Consider the following 18,022-nt stretch of genomic DNA (forward strand, 5'->3'; position numbering starts at 1 on the left):
GCAATGTAAACTTGTATTCTGATACGTTTGCATAATGTTTTTAGGTAGATATAAGAAAGTTTTACCAAGTGTTAGTATGTAAAAGGCCCCGAGGTAGAAAGCTCCATATGTTCAGGTTGCTTATACAGAGGCACAACTTTATGCTCACCAGACAAAGGATTGCTATCATTTACTTCAGAGCAGAATAATGAGAAACAGCAGTGTAATTTATAGGAATATATTTTCAGTATTTGTAAAAAAATATATACATCTAGAGTACTTCCAATAATGAAATACAGTTCATCATCTTTTTGAGTACATTAATGCTAAATTTGGTTCTGTCATTTTTATGATAAAATATATCGTTTCAGCTGAAATATTGTACTGATATTCTTTAAAATATATACAAGTTATATACAAATACAAAGTTACATTATAAATCTTTTAATTGCAGTCAAAAATAATCTAAATATTTTGCAATAACTTGTACACCCAGATAGGTGTAGTGTTTCTAAAAAGACTGCAATAAAATCAACTGTAGTTTTTCAGATTCCTCAGGCTGAGGTAATGCCCACTTCTTCTTTACATACTGAATGTCTATCTGTCCAGATTCTTTGGCCAGCGCAATGCCTAACAATCCGTTTCTTTTTTCTGGTTCTCCCAGTAGAGCCATAGTTACAACACTGAAATTAAAAGAACGGCAGAGTGTTTTTTAATAGAGGCAAAATTAATAGAAATTGGTGTTTTCAAATGTGTTTTTAGCACGTTATAGTTGACTAAATGATTCCTTTTTTCTGCTCATCACAGTGTAATATTCCTCACTATTTCAAATCCCAGCATGTTCTTCAGCTTTTCACCAGTTGCAATAATTTAATGTAAATATAACAGGCAATTCTTCCCCTGTTCACAGGGGTTCTCCTGTTCCATCATGAATTTCTAATCATGACTTAAAAATTATTTCAAGCTTGTAAAAATGAACTATGTTTTATGGTATTTTCCAGTACAGTGTACAACTTTAAAAATTGTATTATTTTCTCCCAAAACTAGCAGCACTTTGCTATAGTTTACAAAGCTACAAGGAAAACTTTCAGTTAGAGGGATATTCACCAAGACTACCTTAAGCCTAGGGAAGACAGAGTCTCCCAGTAGGGCTCCCATCAGGGAGAATCCTCAAGACTATAATTCAGAAAGGCTAAATTAAACTGTTTTTCTGCATCAGTCTACAGGATACCCAGATCTCTACACTGACTACAGGAACAGTATTGTGAGACTACCCTGATGTTAGTCTTGGTGAATATGTGCTAGCCAAAAATATTCTTGTTTACTTTGTGACAACGAACACAATATATTTCTTTATATTGGTAACCATACTATATACAGGCATTTTAAAATGTTGTCCAACATCTTGCCTATTTTAGGTGTTGATCCTGATCCAGCAAAGCTATCTTTGAACTTAAACAGTCCAGTGATTTTAGTGGGAACAAAATTTTTCTCTTCATATAAACAGCAACTGCTCCATGTACAGACATCTGTCCGATCTGGTAACACTATACCTCATTTTGATTTATACTAACATTATTTCTCCTTTATCAGACTGTATAAAATAATAAGTAAATACGGAAAAACTGAAATTTAGCTTGCTATAGTCTCTATCCACGCCTCCAACAGTTTAAAAAAATACAGTTAGAAAAGCAAATTCTAATGAACATTTAATGTCAAGCAAAAAAACCCATCCAAACTCTAATCAAAATGTAGATGATAATAATATTTTGTTAAAAAGAGAGTAATGTAATGTACTTACTTCTCTGATGGAATAGTCTGCTTTGCCACAGGCAACAAATCATTTTCCAGAAGATCCCAAATGTAAATATTAGATGATGCATCCAGGACAAAAAACACAGCAGGTCTTGTTAAAGCCCACTGCAGGGCAATAATTGGCTGGCCATTTGTACTGTCATTCCACTGCATGAGGGGATACTCTGATGTCATTTGGTGTAATCTAATACTTCCATCTGAACAGCCAACCTATATTGTAGTCAAAAAGAAAATACTTCCTGGGAACAAAACAAACTAAGCAAAATAAAAACTGCAATTCAATTCTTGAGAATATCAACCATACAAATAAAATTAGTTATCTGACTCAAGTGGCACATATCTCTCATACCTCACTCTATGGACTATCTGGATTTTAACTTTTAATGTAATTTTGAGTTCAAAAGCAGTAACTCTGTATTGAGCATACTAGAGTAATCTAATCCACTAATCCTGGGCTGAAGTCCTAATTTTCTATTTTAAAAAAAGTTCTCAACTATCAACTTCACTAATACTATGACTCAGTACAACTTGACAGCAGTCTGAACTGGGGCAAGGTCAGAGCCTAGAGATCAATTCAGACAGCTACTTAGTGACATATGTAATCTGTAAAACCAAGAATAGCTTTCAGTAGGACAGGCTGTGCTTAACAGTATAATGATATTAAACTGATTCATAATGAACAACTAAATCCAAAGACAGGCAGATATCACTGCTTCCAGATATTTTCTTATAACCTTTGTCTTGCCTAGTATAACATTTACAAGTTTGCTCTAATCCAGGTACAGAAGAAACTATTCTATGAAAACAGAAAATAACTTATTCTTACTACCCTAGGCCACCTCTACATCAGGAAGACTTCCTAGAATTTTCAAACTATGATGACTTTTTACAGTGACTCTGCAAATTGTGCTTACATTTAAAAGGACTCTGCAGATATGAACTTGTAGAAGTCAGTATCACTCTAAATAAATGCATTTGGGAAAAAGGTAAGAACATCCACACTGGTAAAAGAAAGTTCTGACTGTGCAAAGGTGACACAAAATGTGTACACTGTAGCCAAACACATTCATTTTATACCTCAGGCGATCCCAACGAAGTCATGTAAATCATGGCAAATTTAGAAAGAAAGCATTTTTAAGAGAGGATCAAGTACAAATATATGCAAAGGTAAGCAGATGGAAAATCCTACCAAAGTTAGATTCAACTTGCATTGAATAAACTTTCACAAGGGAGACAAACAGTGAGTGTGTCAATATGAACTGCTGAGGGCAGATTTGAACGCACCTGACCACAGGGTATGCCTGATGTGGAGAGGAAATGAAAGGAGGGAATGCCCACAGCTGCCTCACAGACCTTTATTTCACAGCAATACAGATATTTTGTCTCCGAAATGATTATGTCACTAAGACATGTATGATAAGAGTGAGAAACAGCTGAGGCTTCATTAACAGCAGAAGACCTGCTTGCAATGCTGAGTTTCAGCAAAAACAAAGAGTAAGTTATAAGGCTGAAGTGAGATTGCCATTTGTTTCTGTAAGCCAGATGGTCCACCTTTTACATAAGCAAAGTTCAAATACCAGGACACAAGATTTGTTGTCATCCTTCATGGCAGATTGGAATTAGTGAGGTAAATCAACTATCACATCTCGTTAAATACGTCAAATTAGAAATCCTCCCTTGGTAAGTAATTAAAAAATGAAACTTGTATTATATTAAAATGTTTTCATACCAAAAATAGTGGCTTTCCAAAAGGGAAGAAATCAATTGCATTGATGCTTATTGATCTCAGTCCGCTCTCCTGGGGTCTGAATAGCTTTGGCAAAACCTTTAAATCATGTCTTGTACCATGGCCTACCAGCCCCTATGAACAATATAAAGAAAATGAATTAAACAAAACAAAAAATTGCATCACCAGTATTACAAGAAAAAGTTAAATAATTCACAGAGCTGCTACCTTAAAAGATCCTTAATAGCTAACAAATTTTAATAGCTAACAGATTTTAATAACAGTCTCAAATTATAAATTTTGTATACAGTTTACTGGTAAAATTCCAAGTAAATGGGGCAGCTTCCAAAACAAAAAATAACAATGAGATGAATTTCAGCACATTACTCACAATGTTTGTTCCCACAATGAAATGATTAGGATTAGAAGACAGAAATTTAATAGCCAGTGTCTGGGGCATTCTCTGTCGCACATCCTTTGGGAAAAGGCTAGGAAAAACATAAAGGTAAAAGATGACATAAATACGGGAAGTTGTCTCCTAAAGCTATGCAAGTACATACCGAAACTCTTGATTTAAAATGTCTATGACTAGCTCTAGGAAGAAGTGTATATTAAAAAAACCCCAAACAACTAATGAAACTATTGTTAAATATATCTTGCATAACAGAAAATTAATAAAGTATAGGAAAAATTGGCTTTGTGAGATACACATGTAAAATCTAAATGCCCCTGTTTTCTTACCTGTTATTCAATTCCATAGTAGAGCTATGTACTAACTTCACTTTCCCTCCAGGAATTAAACCTAAAATTATATAAAAATAATTATTTAAATTGATTTAAGCTCTTTGCATTAAGAAAGTGCTATCATCAAATTAAAACCTAAGTTAGTAAGTAAAAGAATATTTCATAATTAAATTGTTTATTGTAGATATAGCTTTTGATATGTAAGAATCTTACATCATTTAGAACTATTTACTTCAGAATTCAAATCTGAAGAGTTGTAATCTGACAGAAATCAAGAGGACAAAGGGAAACATGATTACATGTTTCTTTTAGTTTTACAGTATGCATATAACATCCTGTAATATCACTCTATAAAACCCAATTCTATCAATTGTGAAAATACACATTTATGATACTTGGATCTTTGACAATGAATTATAGTAATGAGAGACTGTAACAATGCTTCCATAAAGTTGGTCTATGTTACTTGTTAGTAGAGAATAACATAAATAATTCAAATCCTTCAAACACAAGAATTTTTTGAACAGGAAAAAAATGAATGCTGGTGGCAGTAAAACTGTGTTGACCATAAAACACAGAGTAAAACACACGACCATAGCTTTAAAATGTACCTCTCCACAGACATAATACCCAGCTTTAGCAGCTTAATATAGCCAGACATTGCACACGAGCTTATCAACAAGAAAATTGATCAAAACTTCTAGTTTGTTAGCATTACTTCATTGTTTATATATGTATTTTAAAATGTATCAGGATTTTAATCACAGCCTTTTCCAGTTAGGTAAGTATGTAAGTCTAAATTTGTTCAAAGAACAAAAAATGTAATTTTCTTCATTCACATAACTCAAAAAAGGGCTGAATGGACTTTGTTCTTTACTTTTTTCATGGAAACTTTTTTCTCACACTAAATTAAGTACCTTACCCAAAAGAGAACTTTCAGGACAATTAGCAAAATGTAGATATAGGCAACAACAAAAGCATTATAAAACTAAAGAAGAGGAGGACCGAGAAGGACACAAAATCTCATATTCTTCGAAAAAAAGCTGTTGAGGACACAGAAAACTGCTTTGACATTATAAGAAATGTGGTTTTCTGGTGGCAATTACCAATACAGAATCAGCAGATGAGATTCAGATAGCAGTGAAAATAACTCTCATGATAACTAACCAATAACCCCAAATATCAGATATATGTCCTACTCAGAATGAATCTTTTCCTCAGTGATTTTGCCTTCTTCTAAACTATTTTTTGTCATCACTGACTCTTCCTCTCTCTTCTAACTTCATAATCTCAAAACTCAAGCACTTTATTCTACCTCTAATGTACAGTACTCACCTAAATCAGTTTGTGAACCAGCTAAATCCACTTTTTGTAATTCAACAACTACCTGAAAAGTCAATATTTAACATTAATAAGCAACAAATATTTACCAGACTTCAAAGGTTTTTAACTAGTTGTAATAATGTATGACATAACTCTAAAGGAACGTTTAAATAGGTAGGCGTAACATTACAATGATTACACGTAGATTGCCTATCCCCTGTCAATGTCTGCAATGCTAAAAATAGCCTCACATGCCTGCTGGATGTTCCCTGCTGGAAAGCAGAATATGGGAAGTTACATTCTACACTTAATCGCTAGTTGGCATCTTGTTGGTTTGGTTGGTCACAAAAAACCACCCTAAACCCCCAAATAAGGAAATGTAACACATTTCCTGTGCTTTTCACTATTCATGAAGTAGAAAGGGTAGATCATTTGGCCTCAATCTGTTGCTACTAAAGTTACTTAGAACTTTAAGGGACTTAACTAGTGAAACAGAAGAGAAATACTTTTATCCCCCTGTTATTCACTGAGCCATTCAGTTCCTTAAGCAATATCAGTTCAGATGCAAACAACAGGTTCAGCAGCTGGGCCAAAGCTGCATCAGAAAAAGACTGACAACATCGGATAGAAAGAAGAGTTGTCAGAACAGTAATTAAGAGCAACAGACCTGGTGCTTACCTGCCTGTCATATTTTAGGCAGGGTAATCTTATCCACAGATTTTTGCATTTTACCTCTTGAACATTTATTATATATAAATTATGAATGTCATTTCTCACATACATTCAGTACAGTCTCTGACACCACTGTGATTCAAATAAAATAAAGTATGTGGTTGAAAGAGGACTGAGGTCTATATTCAATTAATACAAATACGTGAACATATTCCTATGAAGCAGAACTACTGATTGCCTGTTTTCATGAATTCATGTACCTGTTAATAGTTTTGCCTAAGGATAACATCATGGCATTAGGGAGTCAGGTCAAAAATTTTGAGGAGAATTCCAACAGAATGGCTAGTGGTACTGTACTTTTCAGGGAGGAAATTCTCATCAGAAATCCTGGATTTGGGTTGCTATATTTGAAGAAGTATTTTATTATTCCAACACATGATACTGTCTCTTTTCATTCATATATTACTCACCCACATATTGAGGATTCCATTTTCATCCATTGAAGCTATCTGAAATGGAGGGCCTGATGTTTCTATGGAAGGAATAGTAACAATTTATATTCATACACTGACCTTCATCCTGAACAATATCAAAGGATTTGAAACATTTCCTAGGTTAATACATTCTCTGAAACTTTTATGATCCTCTCAGCTGCATAAAAAGGGAAAGTGCCCTAATTCCACCAAAGAAGAAAAAGGCATGAAACTAGTATGTTCAGTTTGTCCTACCAGATAGGCAGATGTTTTCTGTCTGCATCTTTTAAAATGTCTGGATTCTGCATGGACTTTGGAACAGACCATGAAGTGCAATAGAAGAAATCTTGTAAAACCTGCAATATGCAGCACATTTCTTTGGACTACTATGGATTTCAAAGTGAAAATCTGCAATGGAAGTAATAATGTCTCCTCTAGCACGCTGCCTGAGAATTTGAGCGCAGGAGGATTAAAGTTTCTTTGCAAAGGTTGGTCATAAAAAAACTAGGCAAAAGGCACAGGAAGAACCACCAAGTACAGTCACATATTTTAAGTGCTTTCAGATATAAGCAAGTTGCTCCACTTTTTTAGATAGGGTTATTTTTGGACATTATAGGAGCACTAAGACTTCTCTAAAGGCATTCTGATTTCTTTAAAGACATTACAGAAGTACTAAGACTTCTCTAAAGGCAGTTTTTGAGTGATAACTTGTTTTATCATGAAAGAACAAAATATTGCCTTGAAAACAGACATTATAACAAGCATGCACCCACATTTAATATGAAACTGCACTGAATGAACATTACATAAAAATGAGAGCAGAAAATAAACATGAACGTTGTATGCAATTGATACTACAGACAACTTGAGGTAGAATAGAATTATAAACTGGATTTTGGCTATGATATATTTGTTTCACTAGATACCTAAAGAAAGACTCAGCCGTATTCATGCTTTGAAGACCAGCTTACATACCCTCCTGATAAGAGAGGCTTGAGAACCCAAAATTCTGATCAGTGTAGAGAGAAGTTGAGACAGGTTCCACCGCTACTATAGGAGAGGTGTGGTTTACCGAGTTTAGAATGCCATCTGTAATTAAGGATAATGAAAGGTAAACACTATATTATTTTCAACACAAACAACAACAAAACCCTAATCACTTTTCAGCTTATGGGAGAATGACGATTAAAAAGAAAGAATGGCAAATAACAACTTCATAAAGAACTACTTTGCAAAAATCTCAAATCCAATACTGCAAACTGATTCCTAAATTAACAAAATACTACTAGATAAATCAATGTTTCACCATTTGTATTTACTTCTCATTTTCCAAATGACTGCTGCACCATTTATGCCACTGTACCAGACATTTCATTAAAATCTGCCATTTCAGGGTTACCATGAAAAGAATTATGTTAATTTCAAGCTCCGTAAATAATAGAGGGAGAAATAAATCACTGCTTACTACAGAAAAGACAAAATTGAAGAAAAATTACTCTTACAGAGTATTATTTAATAGAAAGTAAATATGCTGAAACAAACAATTCACCACAAGAAAATACATACTTACCCTTTAATAACATTTTAAAATAAATATATATTTAGAACAATTTCAATATGCATTCTTTGTCAGATGCTCTTGATTTCTGGACTTGCTCAGTGCACTGAACTTAATCTCATTTAAGACTAAAGGCATAAAGCTTCCTAAGTATACAGCATTAAAAAATGCTTGCTTATATAAGCAACTACATGAAACTGTATACATACATTTGACTACCAGCCCATTGTGCAACACAATACCAAGCATCTTTGATCTACTTAAAAAAAATTAACAGTCTATGAACAACCAACTAATATTTACTTTAACACAGCTACTGCAATTAGATATACCTGTGAACAAAAGAGGATTTTGTGCATGTGTGTGGTGGTTTTTTTAGAAAAATAATAATACCTCAGTGTAAGTTAAATGGTAGCACCTGCACACAAAAAAAGGAAAAATACATAAAGAAGGACTTATTTTGCAATAATAAAATTATTTTTAAAATATTGCTATGTGTAATTTTTCACTCTAGGGTACAATACAGTGCCAAGAAAAACGGCACCAATTTATAACTAAGATTGAGATGAATCCAAGGGTCAGACTGCTGGTATGTACACTTCATTCCCAGTCTCTCAACATACAACTACATACATTGAAAACTTCAATAAGATGAATGACTTGCTCCTCTATTTAAATTTGCAATGACAAACATTGGTAATAGGCATAAAGATCCATTCATTTCCATCAGATTCATAAAATTGTAAGGATCTCATACTACACCAATTCAAATGCAGAGCAAAGTACTTTGGATTGCGTCTTCTAGTACGTCAGTTATATGCCCTAAAACTTCTGTAACTTTTAAAGTTGTCGCCATGGATTATAAGAAAATTTACAAAAGCCCATGTTATTTTGATGATATACTAAGGGATCAGAAGTGTAGAAAAAAAGAGGAATGCAATGACAAGAAAATGTCAAAGGATGAAAGGACATTACCCACAAGCACTTTTGAAAAGCAAACTTTCTTCTGGCTTCCCAATACGTATGCAACACTAATTTAGGCCATATCTAAACAATGCAACAAATTAATTCCACGTTATTTTTTGTAGGCGTGCTTCTCTCCCATTAAGAACCTGGACAGAGCATGCTATAGCTCCCAACTGGCCCCAGTGCTAGAGATTTTGCTCATGCGACAAGCTGGATGACAGAAAAATGTATGTCCAGGTTTTGCTCCAACACGCAATTGATACATTTCTAAAGATATCAAGCCAGAGAGCTTTTGGGCCCCAAAGTTTAGTCACAGCTTCAGAATGCCTTCAGCAAAAGACTAAAAGTAACTGACTGCTGACTACGGAAGTTAGAATTCAACTTACTCCTTTATATAGATCACCTCTGACATTTAGCCTTCATACACTACTCCTTTCCAATGATGTGATCTCCATATATGCTGAACCAATAGTATCAAAGACAGTTGTATATGTAATGAAAATGAGAAATTCCTAGATCTTATATTGCTACAATAATTGATAAATTAGCAATAAAAAAAACACAATCCTGACTCAACTTTTAGTGTATCTAGACAGAATCCAGAAGTGATAAAGTTACATAAGAGAAATTTTAGAAATGTGTAAGCGTGAGATTCAGACCAAAGATTAAGACATTTAAAATGGTATCTACATATAAGACAGCTGTATAATATCTGTAAGTGAACTAAATCTAATCAATACAGTCAATCCAGCTAACCATATACAGCTATCTATATTAGGAAGAGATGAATAGCTCTCCAGATCCCACAGGGTAGCACTGCACTGATTCTAACAGAGGTTATGCATGTATACACTTGGATATGTATCTTGCAGGCAACCTTACAGAAACATCAAGACTTAGGTGACAATTTGTACAGATTGCGACCTTAAACCTTTAAACACGTTTGAAAAACTGTGTTTTACAGTATTAAATCACATTGGTTTTTTTTTAAATAAATCCTAATATGTGTGTTTAGATGTAGATAAAAAAGAAATGTAGGTTATATTAAGGGAGATAATATGACGAACATTGACCAGGCTAATGATTTCAGATGAGGTAGTAGTTGAGTAGTCCATTTTAATATTATAATGCTCCTTCAGTCCTACATCTGGCCCACCTCTATTCTCACTGCTTCATGCATATTGAGCTGGCTTACATTTCTTTACAGCTATTACTGATTGGCAATTTTTACTAGACTAAATATAATGTCTGAACTGGCTAAACTAGGCTACTGAGAACGAGTGTTCTTAGAAGAATCAGTAGTGGAATTGTTTCACTGCCCACAAAATGACTAATCAGAATGCATAGATACTAACCAGTGGAAAATGTTGGAACTCTAAATGTCCAGTCAGTTTCACTAATCATCATATGAGGGTGCATTCTTGAGTCTTCTCGAAGATCCCACACCAACAATGAACCATCTATTGTTCCAGCAAAAACTAATGTTGTTTTACTGGGACTAAAGCAGCAACATATCACCTGTTAAGCAGCAAAAATATGCATCGTTGATATTATGATAAAGGCCAATGATTTGATAAGCCTGAAATATGTTTGTTCTTCCTAGGCATGCAAATCCAGAAAAGACAGATTACAGGTGTTTGTGGCAGAAGAACAATTTATTTAAAAGTGAAGTAGGATACAAGACTTTCAGTAGGCCTTCCCTTTTCAATTGTTGTGTAATCTGCATCTACTGCCACAAAGCTGAAGGGGGTGATTCAACTGTATGATAGTGATGGGTAGAGAGAAGTCCTGACAACATCTGAACCAGCTGTTTTACTTCCGTTCACTCTTCAACCATGAAATGGAGTCAAAATTTAAAAAAAAAAAAAAAAAAAAAAAAAAAATCAAAACACCATGACCATCACTACATTCTAGGACTGGAGCACAAAATGGAATGAGAGTGGTGTTTTGTTCACTAAGCTCAAATGTGTTTCTCAAAGAATGACATATCTTGCAGCAAGACAAGAAAACAAAATACACATAATAAAGCCTTTTATTCAATGGGCAAATATACAACGTTATTAAAACATACCTCTGAGTCACCTATTAAAACTTTCTGAGGACTGGAGGGCTGCCAGATGTTCCAAACGCATATGATGCTCTTTCTGTTCAGTAAACCAACACCTGCCTTTTCACGTAATCCGTGAACAGAAAGTAGTGTCTGCCTCTGAACTTGAGAGACATATAGGCAGGATATTTTTCGGTCTAAACCACCAAAAAAAAAAAAAATCAAGAAATAAATAAAAAGTAAACTCACTGCAAATGAAAAAGCATGTTTAGCTGCTACAGCAACAACCAAAGAAGCTAAGGAGCAATTATGAAGAATATTTCTATTAACTGTGGGTTGCTTTTGATGCTATACAAGAAAAAAGGAGGGACTAGAGAAGGAATCCAAAAAATCAGAAGTAGAAAGCAAGAAGGAAGACAGCCAGGAAGTTAACAGAATAATTATTCTGGGCATAAGCAAGCCAATCTGATCTAACATCAGTATATATACTGAAAATTAAGCTAAGTCTCAAACAGGACACAGCACAGGTCAGGCTTTTTCTGGTTCATCTCATGTGTTCATGTTAGAATACATATGGTTTTGTGTTATAAGAGGTCTCCCTAACATAATTACAGATGCTTTATTTTTCATTTTTCTTTTCATCTGAACATCTACTGTTTATACGGGGAAGATATAACTGCAGTTCAGATATATCAGGCTATATTCTCCCTATTCAATAACCTTGCTTTGTTTGCAACTTTGGCCCTAGTGTCAGCATAAAGAGCCTAAACGAAATTACACCCCTTGGGATGGCCCTTCAACAACAGGGGCAAGAAATTACATCCAGGGCACCCCTATATCATGCTAATCACCAGCTATATTTCTGGTTTCACAGCAGCTAGGATGCTCTGATGTTCCCTGTGTGAAACCAATCTGCACAGAGTTACAGCAAGATAAGTGTAATTAAAAGAAAAGTGGGCTTTACATCATCTATATATCCTGATATGTGCTGTTTGCACTTCAGTCATGACAAAAAGCATGGTATTTTGCATAAGGAAGAGTTCACACTGTATACTAAAAGGTGTAGAATAAAGTTCCCTTACCATGGAGGAATGGCTGGTTAGTATTTAACTGGAAACAGCTATCACTAATAGACAGACTGGTTTGTCGAGATCTTAGTTTCCACCTGGGTTGTGTTGCAACTTGATCTTCCTCTAGCAAAACAGCAATCACCTTTCAAACATAATGACATTTACAGAAATAAAAGGGTCGTCTTATCTTTCAGCTTTGCTATCTGTAGCTTTCTAAAGTATGTGGACTAATTTAATAAACCTTTATCAACTCTCTTGTTAATTTTATATCTTCGCAAATATAGCTTTACAGACAAAAGTTGCACAGCTCTGGTTCCATTCCTTTGCAGAGAGATGAATCTCACTGATAATGAGTATTACTTAAGTAATTTATTTAAATTAGTCAGAACAAGTACTGTAAGTGATCTATCACACTGTATAGTTATGCACACCACTCATAAGGGATTTTAAGTACATAAGTGTACCTGGCAAGCAGAGCGGAGGAAATTTGCTAATCTTTGTGAATCAATTTTAGGTGTTAGAGGTCCATTCACTGACATATCCTGGCTGTTTATGGGACCTAAGAAAAAATAAAAACCAAAACCAAACTTGAAGCTTCAAAAGCGAATCAATTAAGAAAACCATAAGAACAATGTAATTTTTAAGCAAGAGGAGAGTGGCAGGAATGAACTTTTCTTCAGCAGAAATAACAGTACTGAAGAACAAGATCTGTTGGGGAATCATATCTGCTGCCAACAGAAACAGCAATCCAGAAGGAAGAAACTATTTCTGCCACTTATTCTCCACCACCTCCACAAGGGGATTCAGAGTGCCTACAGCGGTGTGCTATCGATGCAGCCTGCCACACTACGAATTCTGACAATTAATGGGTGCAAAAGAGAAAGTTTACATGCATACATCCATAAATGAATAAGATTAAAATGTTCTTCACCTCCCGATACAAGGGCACTTTCTCCTGGATGCTGCGTCCATTTCTCCAACATCTCAACTTCCTCAGTCTGAATGTCTCTCTCAAGATTGTCCTCGTTACACTGAACATATGCCTAAAGTAGAAAGATAAAGTGATCAATATATGGGTGACACAGCTAAGAATGACAGCACATAACTGAACAGAACTTAAGTAGTCATTTTAAAACTGACGTGCTCAACCTCTTCTGTTTGTAAATTCAGACCTAAGCATACTGACACAGCATCAGTATTTTGTGCATGCACACTTCACCACATTTCACACAAGAGCGCTAGACCTACTGCAAAAATACAGAACGTCTTACACGACGCGTAAACACTAAACGCAGCATACTTGGGACAGTGAACCACAGACATACAGAAAGTCCTTTAGAAAATGGGGAAGGAACATGAGAAAGTCCTCTTCTAACACAGAAAGGAAATGGCCTGTCTGGCCAAAAGTTTTGATATCATTGCTTTATGGTAATTAAGTCTTAGAGATGAAAATTATGAATTTATTACTTTACTGTCCTATTAGCTTTAGTAACTTTCTTTTGTAAGGAAAATTATTTTCCAGAACAAGAATCAGCACTTTCAGGATTTAAATACTACTACATATTTGTTACCCACCTGCTTAGTGTTCATTTTACCAAAATTCCTGATATACATGTCGTACTCATTTACAGGAGGCAAATCCAATAAAGATAAACTAACTGAGAAGTCCAGATCAATTAGTGGGAGAAGTTCTGAACTCCGTTTTCTTTAGAATGAATTACAAGAGAGAAACACAAAAATGGTTAAGACCAAGTATTTGGTATTCCAAAAGAAAAACAACCTGATTTTGTAGAGTACCAGAGATCTAACAATCCATTGATGTATGCGAATTGAAGCTGTACCAAAATTAATTGACAGATAAAAATATATCAATAGAAGTACATATAATATTGTTATGAGTTCTCATTTAATGTTATGCTGAGATAATTATCATATTTGAAAATGCAATACTGATTGCAAATGGCAAACTTATGTGGTTTATTACTAAACCCAAACTGTCAAAGCCTAGCATGATCATCTTGCCTAAGTGTTCAAAAGCTGTTCTGTGAGGTAACAGATGAATATCTCTTTCTTCTTATAGTTAGGATGGTGGCTAATTCTCCTAAACTCATTTTATTAACTTACATCACCTATATGTGTACATGCTTTATAAAGATCATCTATAATGTCCTGGTTTTGCTAGACTTATGCAAATGTATTTTGAATGACCTCCATTGGTAACAGACTGCCTGAACTTGTACCTCTTTACATCACTAGGGAAACAAATAACAATAGCAGCAATCCTAAAATATACTTTAAATATATACGTGAAATGAATTTATTGCTGATTCATAACCTGTGGACATGAATACTGACCTCTTCCCCAAAAAGTAGGCCTCCAAAAACATCAGTTACTGGACTATCGGACTTGATGTAAATTGTATGAAAACGAGTACTTGAGATTGAGGTAGACCATGTATTTTTCCACTTGTATTTTTTGTTTTGAATAAGAGTAGCACATTGTACAGTATTTGAGATACCTGAATCTCTTTGTCCTATGAAAGGCCAAATCTTTCCATCTTCCTAAATTCCCTTGCTAGAATGATAAAAAAAAAATAACTCACTGCCTTATCCAGCTTCCTTCAATACTTTTACTTTCTGCCTACCTCAATTCTTAATTTTTTCATCTTTGCTCACAAATAAAACTATATTTTGATTCTTAATTGGAAAACGAGTCTACCATCATATCTGTATCTTACTCTGACAAGTAAATAACATTTACGTGATACTAAAACGTTTATGTGATCTTATTATCAACTATAAAGAGATTGCTATCACTCCACTTGTATAGATGTGTGGATAATGAAAAGACAGTCAATCTTTGTCACAATTCACACAACTATCTATCTACTTCAATGTCATAAAACTGTTATTTTATTTTAAGAGTTAACTGCTTGAATTACATACAGATGTCTGTTTACAAGTTAATTCCATGCTGTTGCTATAGTATAGATTCCTTTACAATGAGAAAATTTTTGTAGTCTCCCTTTCTCTCTCGCACTTTCAGTTTTTTTTAATATACTTAATATAAATACAACCCAGATACAATTATGGGTCTGTAGCAATTCCATATCTAAGCAGTCTTACAGATGCATATTCTAGTTGCAGTTTCTTCTCATTAAGATGGTCTTTGAAAAGGGAAAAGACTAGAGCAACATGAGCTGGAATTTCTCCTCCAGTATTTTAGGCTGGATTTTTCTTTATGCGTAAGGACAATTTTCACATCTCCTTTTTGTTACTTGATGACATCTATTGCATTTTCTTACCCACATTTTATTTTTACTTCTACTTCGTAATACACCACCTCTTCACAAATATTGTGGGCACAGATTGCTGAGATCTAATTCAAACATATGAAAGTTGCTTCCTAGTTACAAATCTTAATGATACATGCAGACAAATCCTTAAAATAAACTAATAAGCCTCATATTAATACTTAGAACTCCATAGTGCCACAGCTCATTTATGGGATGCTTTCAGTCTATTTACTGGTAGCAATGTATTATCACAGCATTAAATTCCACAAACCCTTTCTCTTTCCATGAAAATGCTAGTTATCTTCACAGGCTATATATGTTGTTAGCATGTACACAAAGTTATATACATAGTCATAATCAGCCATAGTACATAATCAGTAGAGGCTGACAAACATGTCAGAAGGCAATTCTTCAGAGAGATGCCTTCCTGAATTTCCTAATCTGTCTCCGCTCTCTAGAGGAACCCTAGACAATGAACTTGCATAAGAATTGAGCATATAAATTTAGGCAAGGTGAATTAGCCTAGACAATAAAATCTCCCTTATGTGAAGATTAGCCACTGATGTGCAGCCACAACACAGTGGAATCTAGTATTATCAATAAAATTTAATATTCTTGCTTTATGCGTCCAATTAATGTAACAGAAAATTGAAGATATATACAGTGCTTCAGATAAATCTGGAGCTCCTGGCAAGTTCCACAAGAAACAGGCATCAATTTGTTTCTTTAATACAGAGCTGCCTTAGAGGTCTCAAATCTAGATCAATTTTACATCAGTAATAACATGTTTTTACACCAACTGGTGTTATTGCTATTTTGGCAACACCATGTACCATACAGTCTTGACTATTTCAAGAAATTACAGTTCTGGAGAGCCCTGAGAGCAGTTAAAAGGCTTGCTGTTTAGTAATATAGGTCAATATCTAATTAAGTGACTGAAGAATCACACAAAGAAATGACCATCCTGGCAACTCATTCTGTAATAAAATGATACACAAACAGATATATAGATAAATTTCTGTTATCAAATGACATGTAGCAAAGCCTGTAAATTATATTTACTTAAGAACTAATTACTGTTAGCTTACAAAATAATATCTGACTCTAAAAGCCTTAAGTTTATAAACTTCACATATTTCAAATATAATGAAAAAATTTCATCTCACATAGTGAGTTGCCATTTCGTGTGGATTATTTAAAATACACTTACTTCTGCTTACTAGCCATACTTCGGCTACTTTGTCGTTGGTTTGCCATTTGAAAATCCATGAATATTCCACAAAAAGAGTTTCTGACAGAAGGGTATTGCCTTTCTGTGATATTATAAAACATTGTTAGTGTTATAATTCACACTTTACAGTGCATTAAAATGTAAAGCGGTAAGTCTAAAAAGCAACAGATTTATTACGACACAGCTACCAAAAGTTACTAGTTTGCACATTACACAATGTACTCTAGCACAGTTATCAGTACAATAAGCTTCTTAACTTCAGTAATAGGCCAGCATTTTTCCCTTATTATGGTCCTTTACCAATCAATTCAAAATGACTGACCATTGTAATTTTTATTTTAGAAGACTATGATGCAGAAAGTGCCTCTTTCTTTCTCCTGCCATTAGCAGGTCCCTTGTTCCCTTGTATACAGTAAAACGCTCTATGACCAATTCTAAAAATCATATCAAATTCACACAGACTACACCATGTGCATGCTACACCTCTAAATAAGAATTCATCACTACAGCTAGTGGAGAACCTCATCAATGCAAGCTTAACTGATGCCCTTGGATGAATAAGCAAAACATTGAAAACTGTTGCTTTGAAAGCCACAGTTAATGGAACAACTACAATATCTGATGTCATGTCGATTTTACTCCCTTTCCTGATTAGGTGGTAGCTAACTGACCTTAATATCCAACTTCCAGTCAGGACCAATGGTGTTTCACTTCCTCAGACAAAGACTGCCTTTTTAGATAATACTTGTGAAATGCTTTTAAACTTCTAAAAGTCATTACCACAATGATCAAAAACCGTATTAACCAAACAAGATCAAAACTTCATCAAAAAAGAGAGTGTTGTGTAATTTACAATAAAGTACTAAGTGCTACAATTCAGAATTTAAAAATCTGATTCTATATTAGAATTCCATCCTGTTCATTAGGTCTATAGCATTAATGGGATTCTTTTATTGATTCCATACTGTTTATCAGAAAAATAATAATAACTGCATAAATATTCTGCAAGAAGAAATTCATATTACAGTATACTGGTTCTGACTTGCAATGACTACTTAACCGACAATCTATTGATACTGTAAAGACTCAGAGAAACTCCATGCTGTTCTTCTGTGACTGTAC

The 18,022-nt window shown here is 34.4% G+C and overlaps 1 protein-coding gene across 3 annotated transcripts in view; it reads right to left on the reverse strand.

The window, feature by feature from the left end:
• Positions 1–227: 227 nt before the first annotated feature.
• The window catches only part of DYNC2I1 (dynein 2 intermediate chain 1), a 35,151-nt gene continuing 17,356 nt past the window's right edge, over positions 228–18,022 (reverse strand). For all 3 annotated transcript variants that reach the window (XM_050891085.1, XM_050891084.1, XM_050891083.1), the window contains 15 exons: positions 16,880–16,982; positions 13,949–14,078; positions 13,305–13,416; positions 12,838–12,932; positions 12,386–12,515; positions 11,328–11,500; positions 10,612–10,774; positions 7,708–7,821; positions 6,730–6,791; positions 5,600–5,651; positions 4,262–4,322; positions 3,912–4,008; positions 3,524–3,655; positions 1,781–2,004; positions 228–662 (listed from right to left, as the gene is read on the reverse strand). In XM_050891085.1, coding sequence (XP_050747042.1) covers positions 491–662; positions 1,781–2,004; positions 3,524–3,655; positions 3,912–4,008; positions 4,262–4,322; positions 5,600–5,651; positions 6,730–6,791; positions 7,708–7,821; positions 10,612–10,774; positions 11,328–11,500; positions 12,386–12,515; positions 12,838–12,932; positions 13,305–13,416; positions 13,949–14,078; positions 16,880–16,982 — 1,820 coding nt within the window. In that variant the 3' untranslated portion in view covers positions 228–490. The remainder of the gene's footprint in view (positions 663–1,780; positions 2,005–3,523; positions 3,656–3,911; positions 4,009–4,261; positions 4,323–5,599; positions 5,652–6,729; positions 6,792–7,707; positions 7,822–10,611; positions 10,775–11,327; positions 11,501–12,385; positions 12,516–12,837; positions 12,933–13,304; positions 13,417–13,948; positions 14,079–16,879; positions 16,983–18,022) is intronic.

This window comes from Gymnogyps californianus, chromosome 2 (genome assembly GCF_018139145.2).
Source record: "Gymnogyps californianus isolate 813 chromosome 2, ASM1813914v2, whole genome shotgun sequence".
In the NCBI taxonomy this organism is placed as follows: Eukaryota; Metazoa; Chordata; class Aves; order Accipitriformes; family Cathartidae; genus Gymnogyps; species Gymnogyps californianus.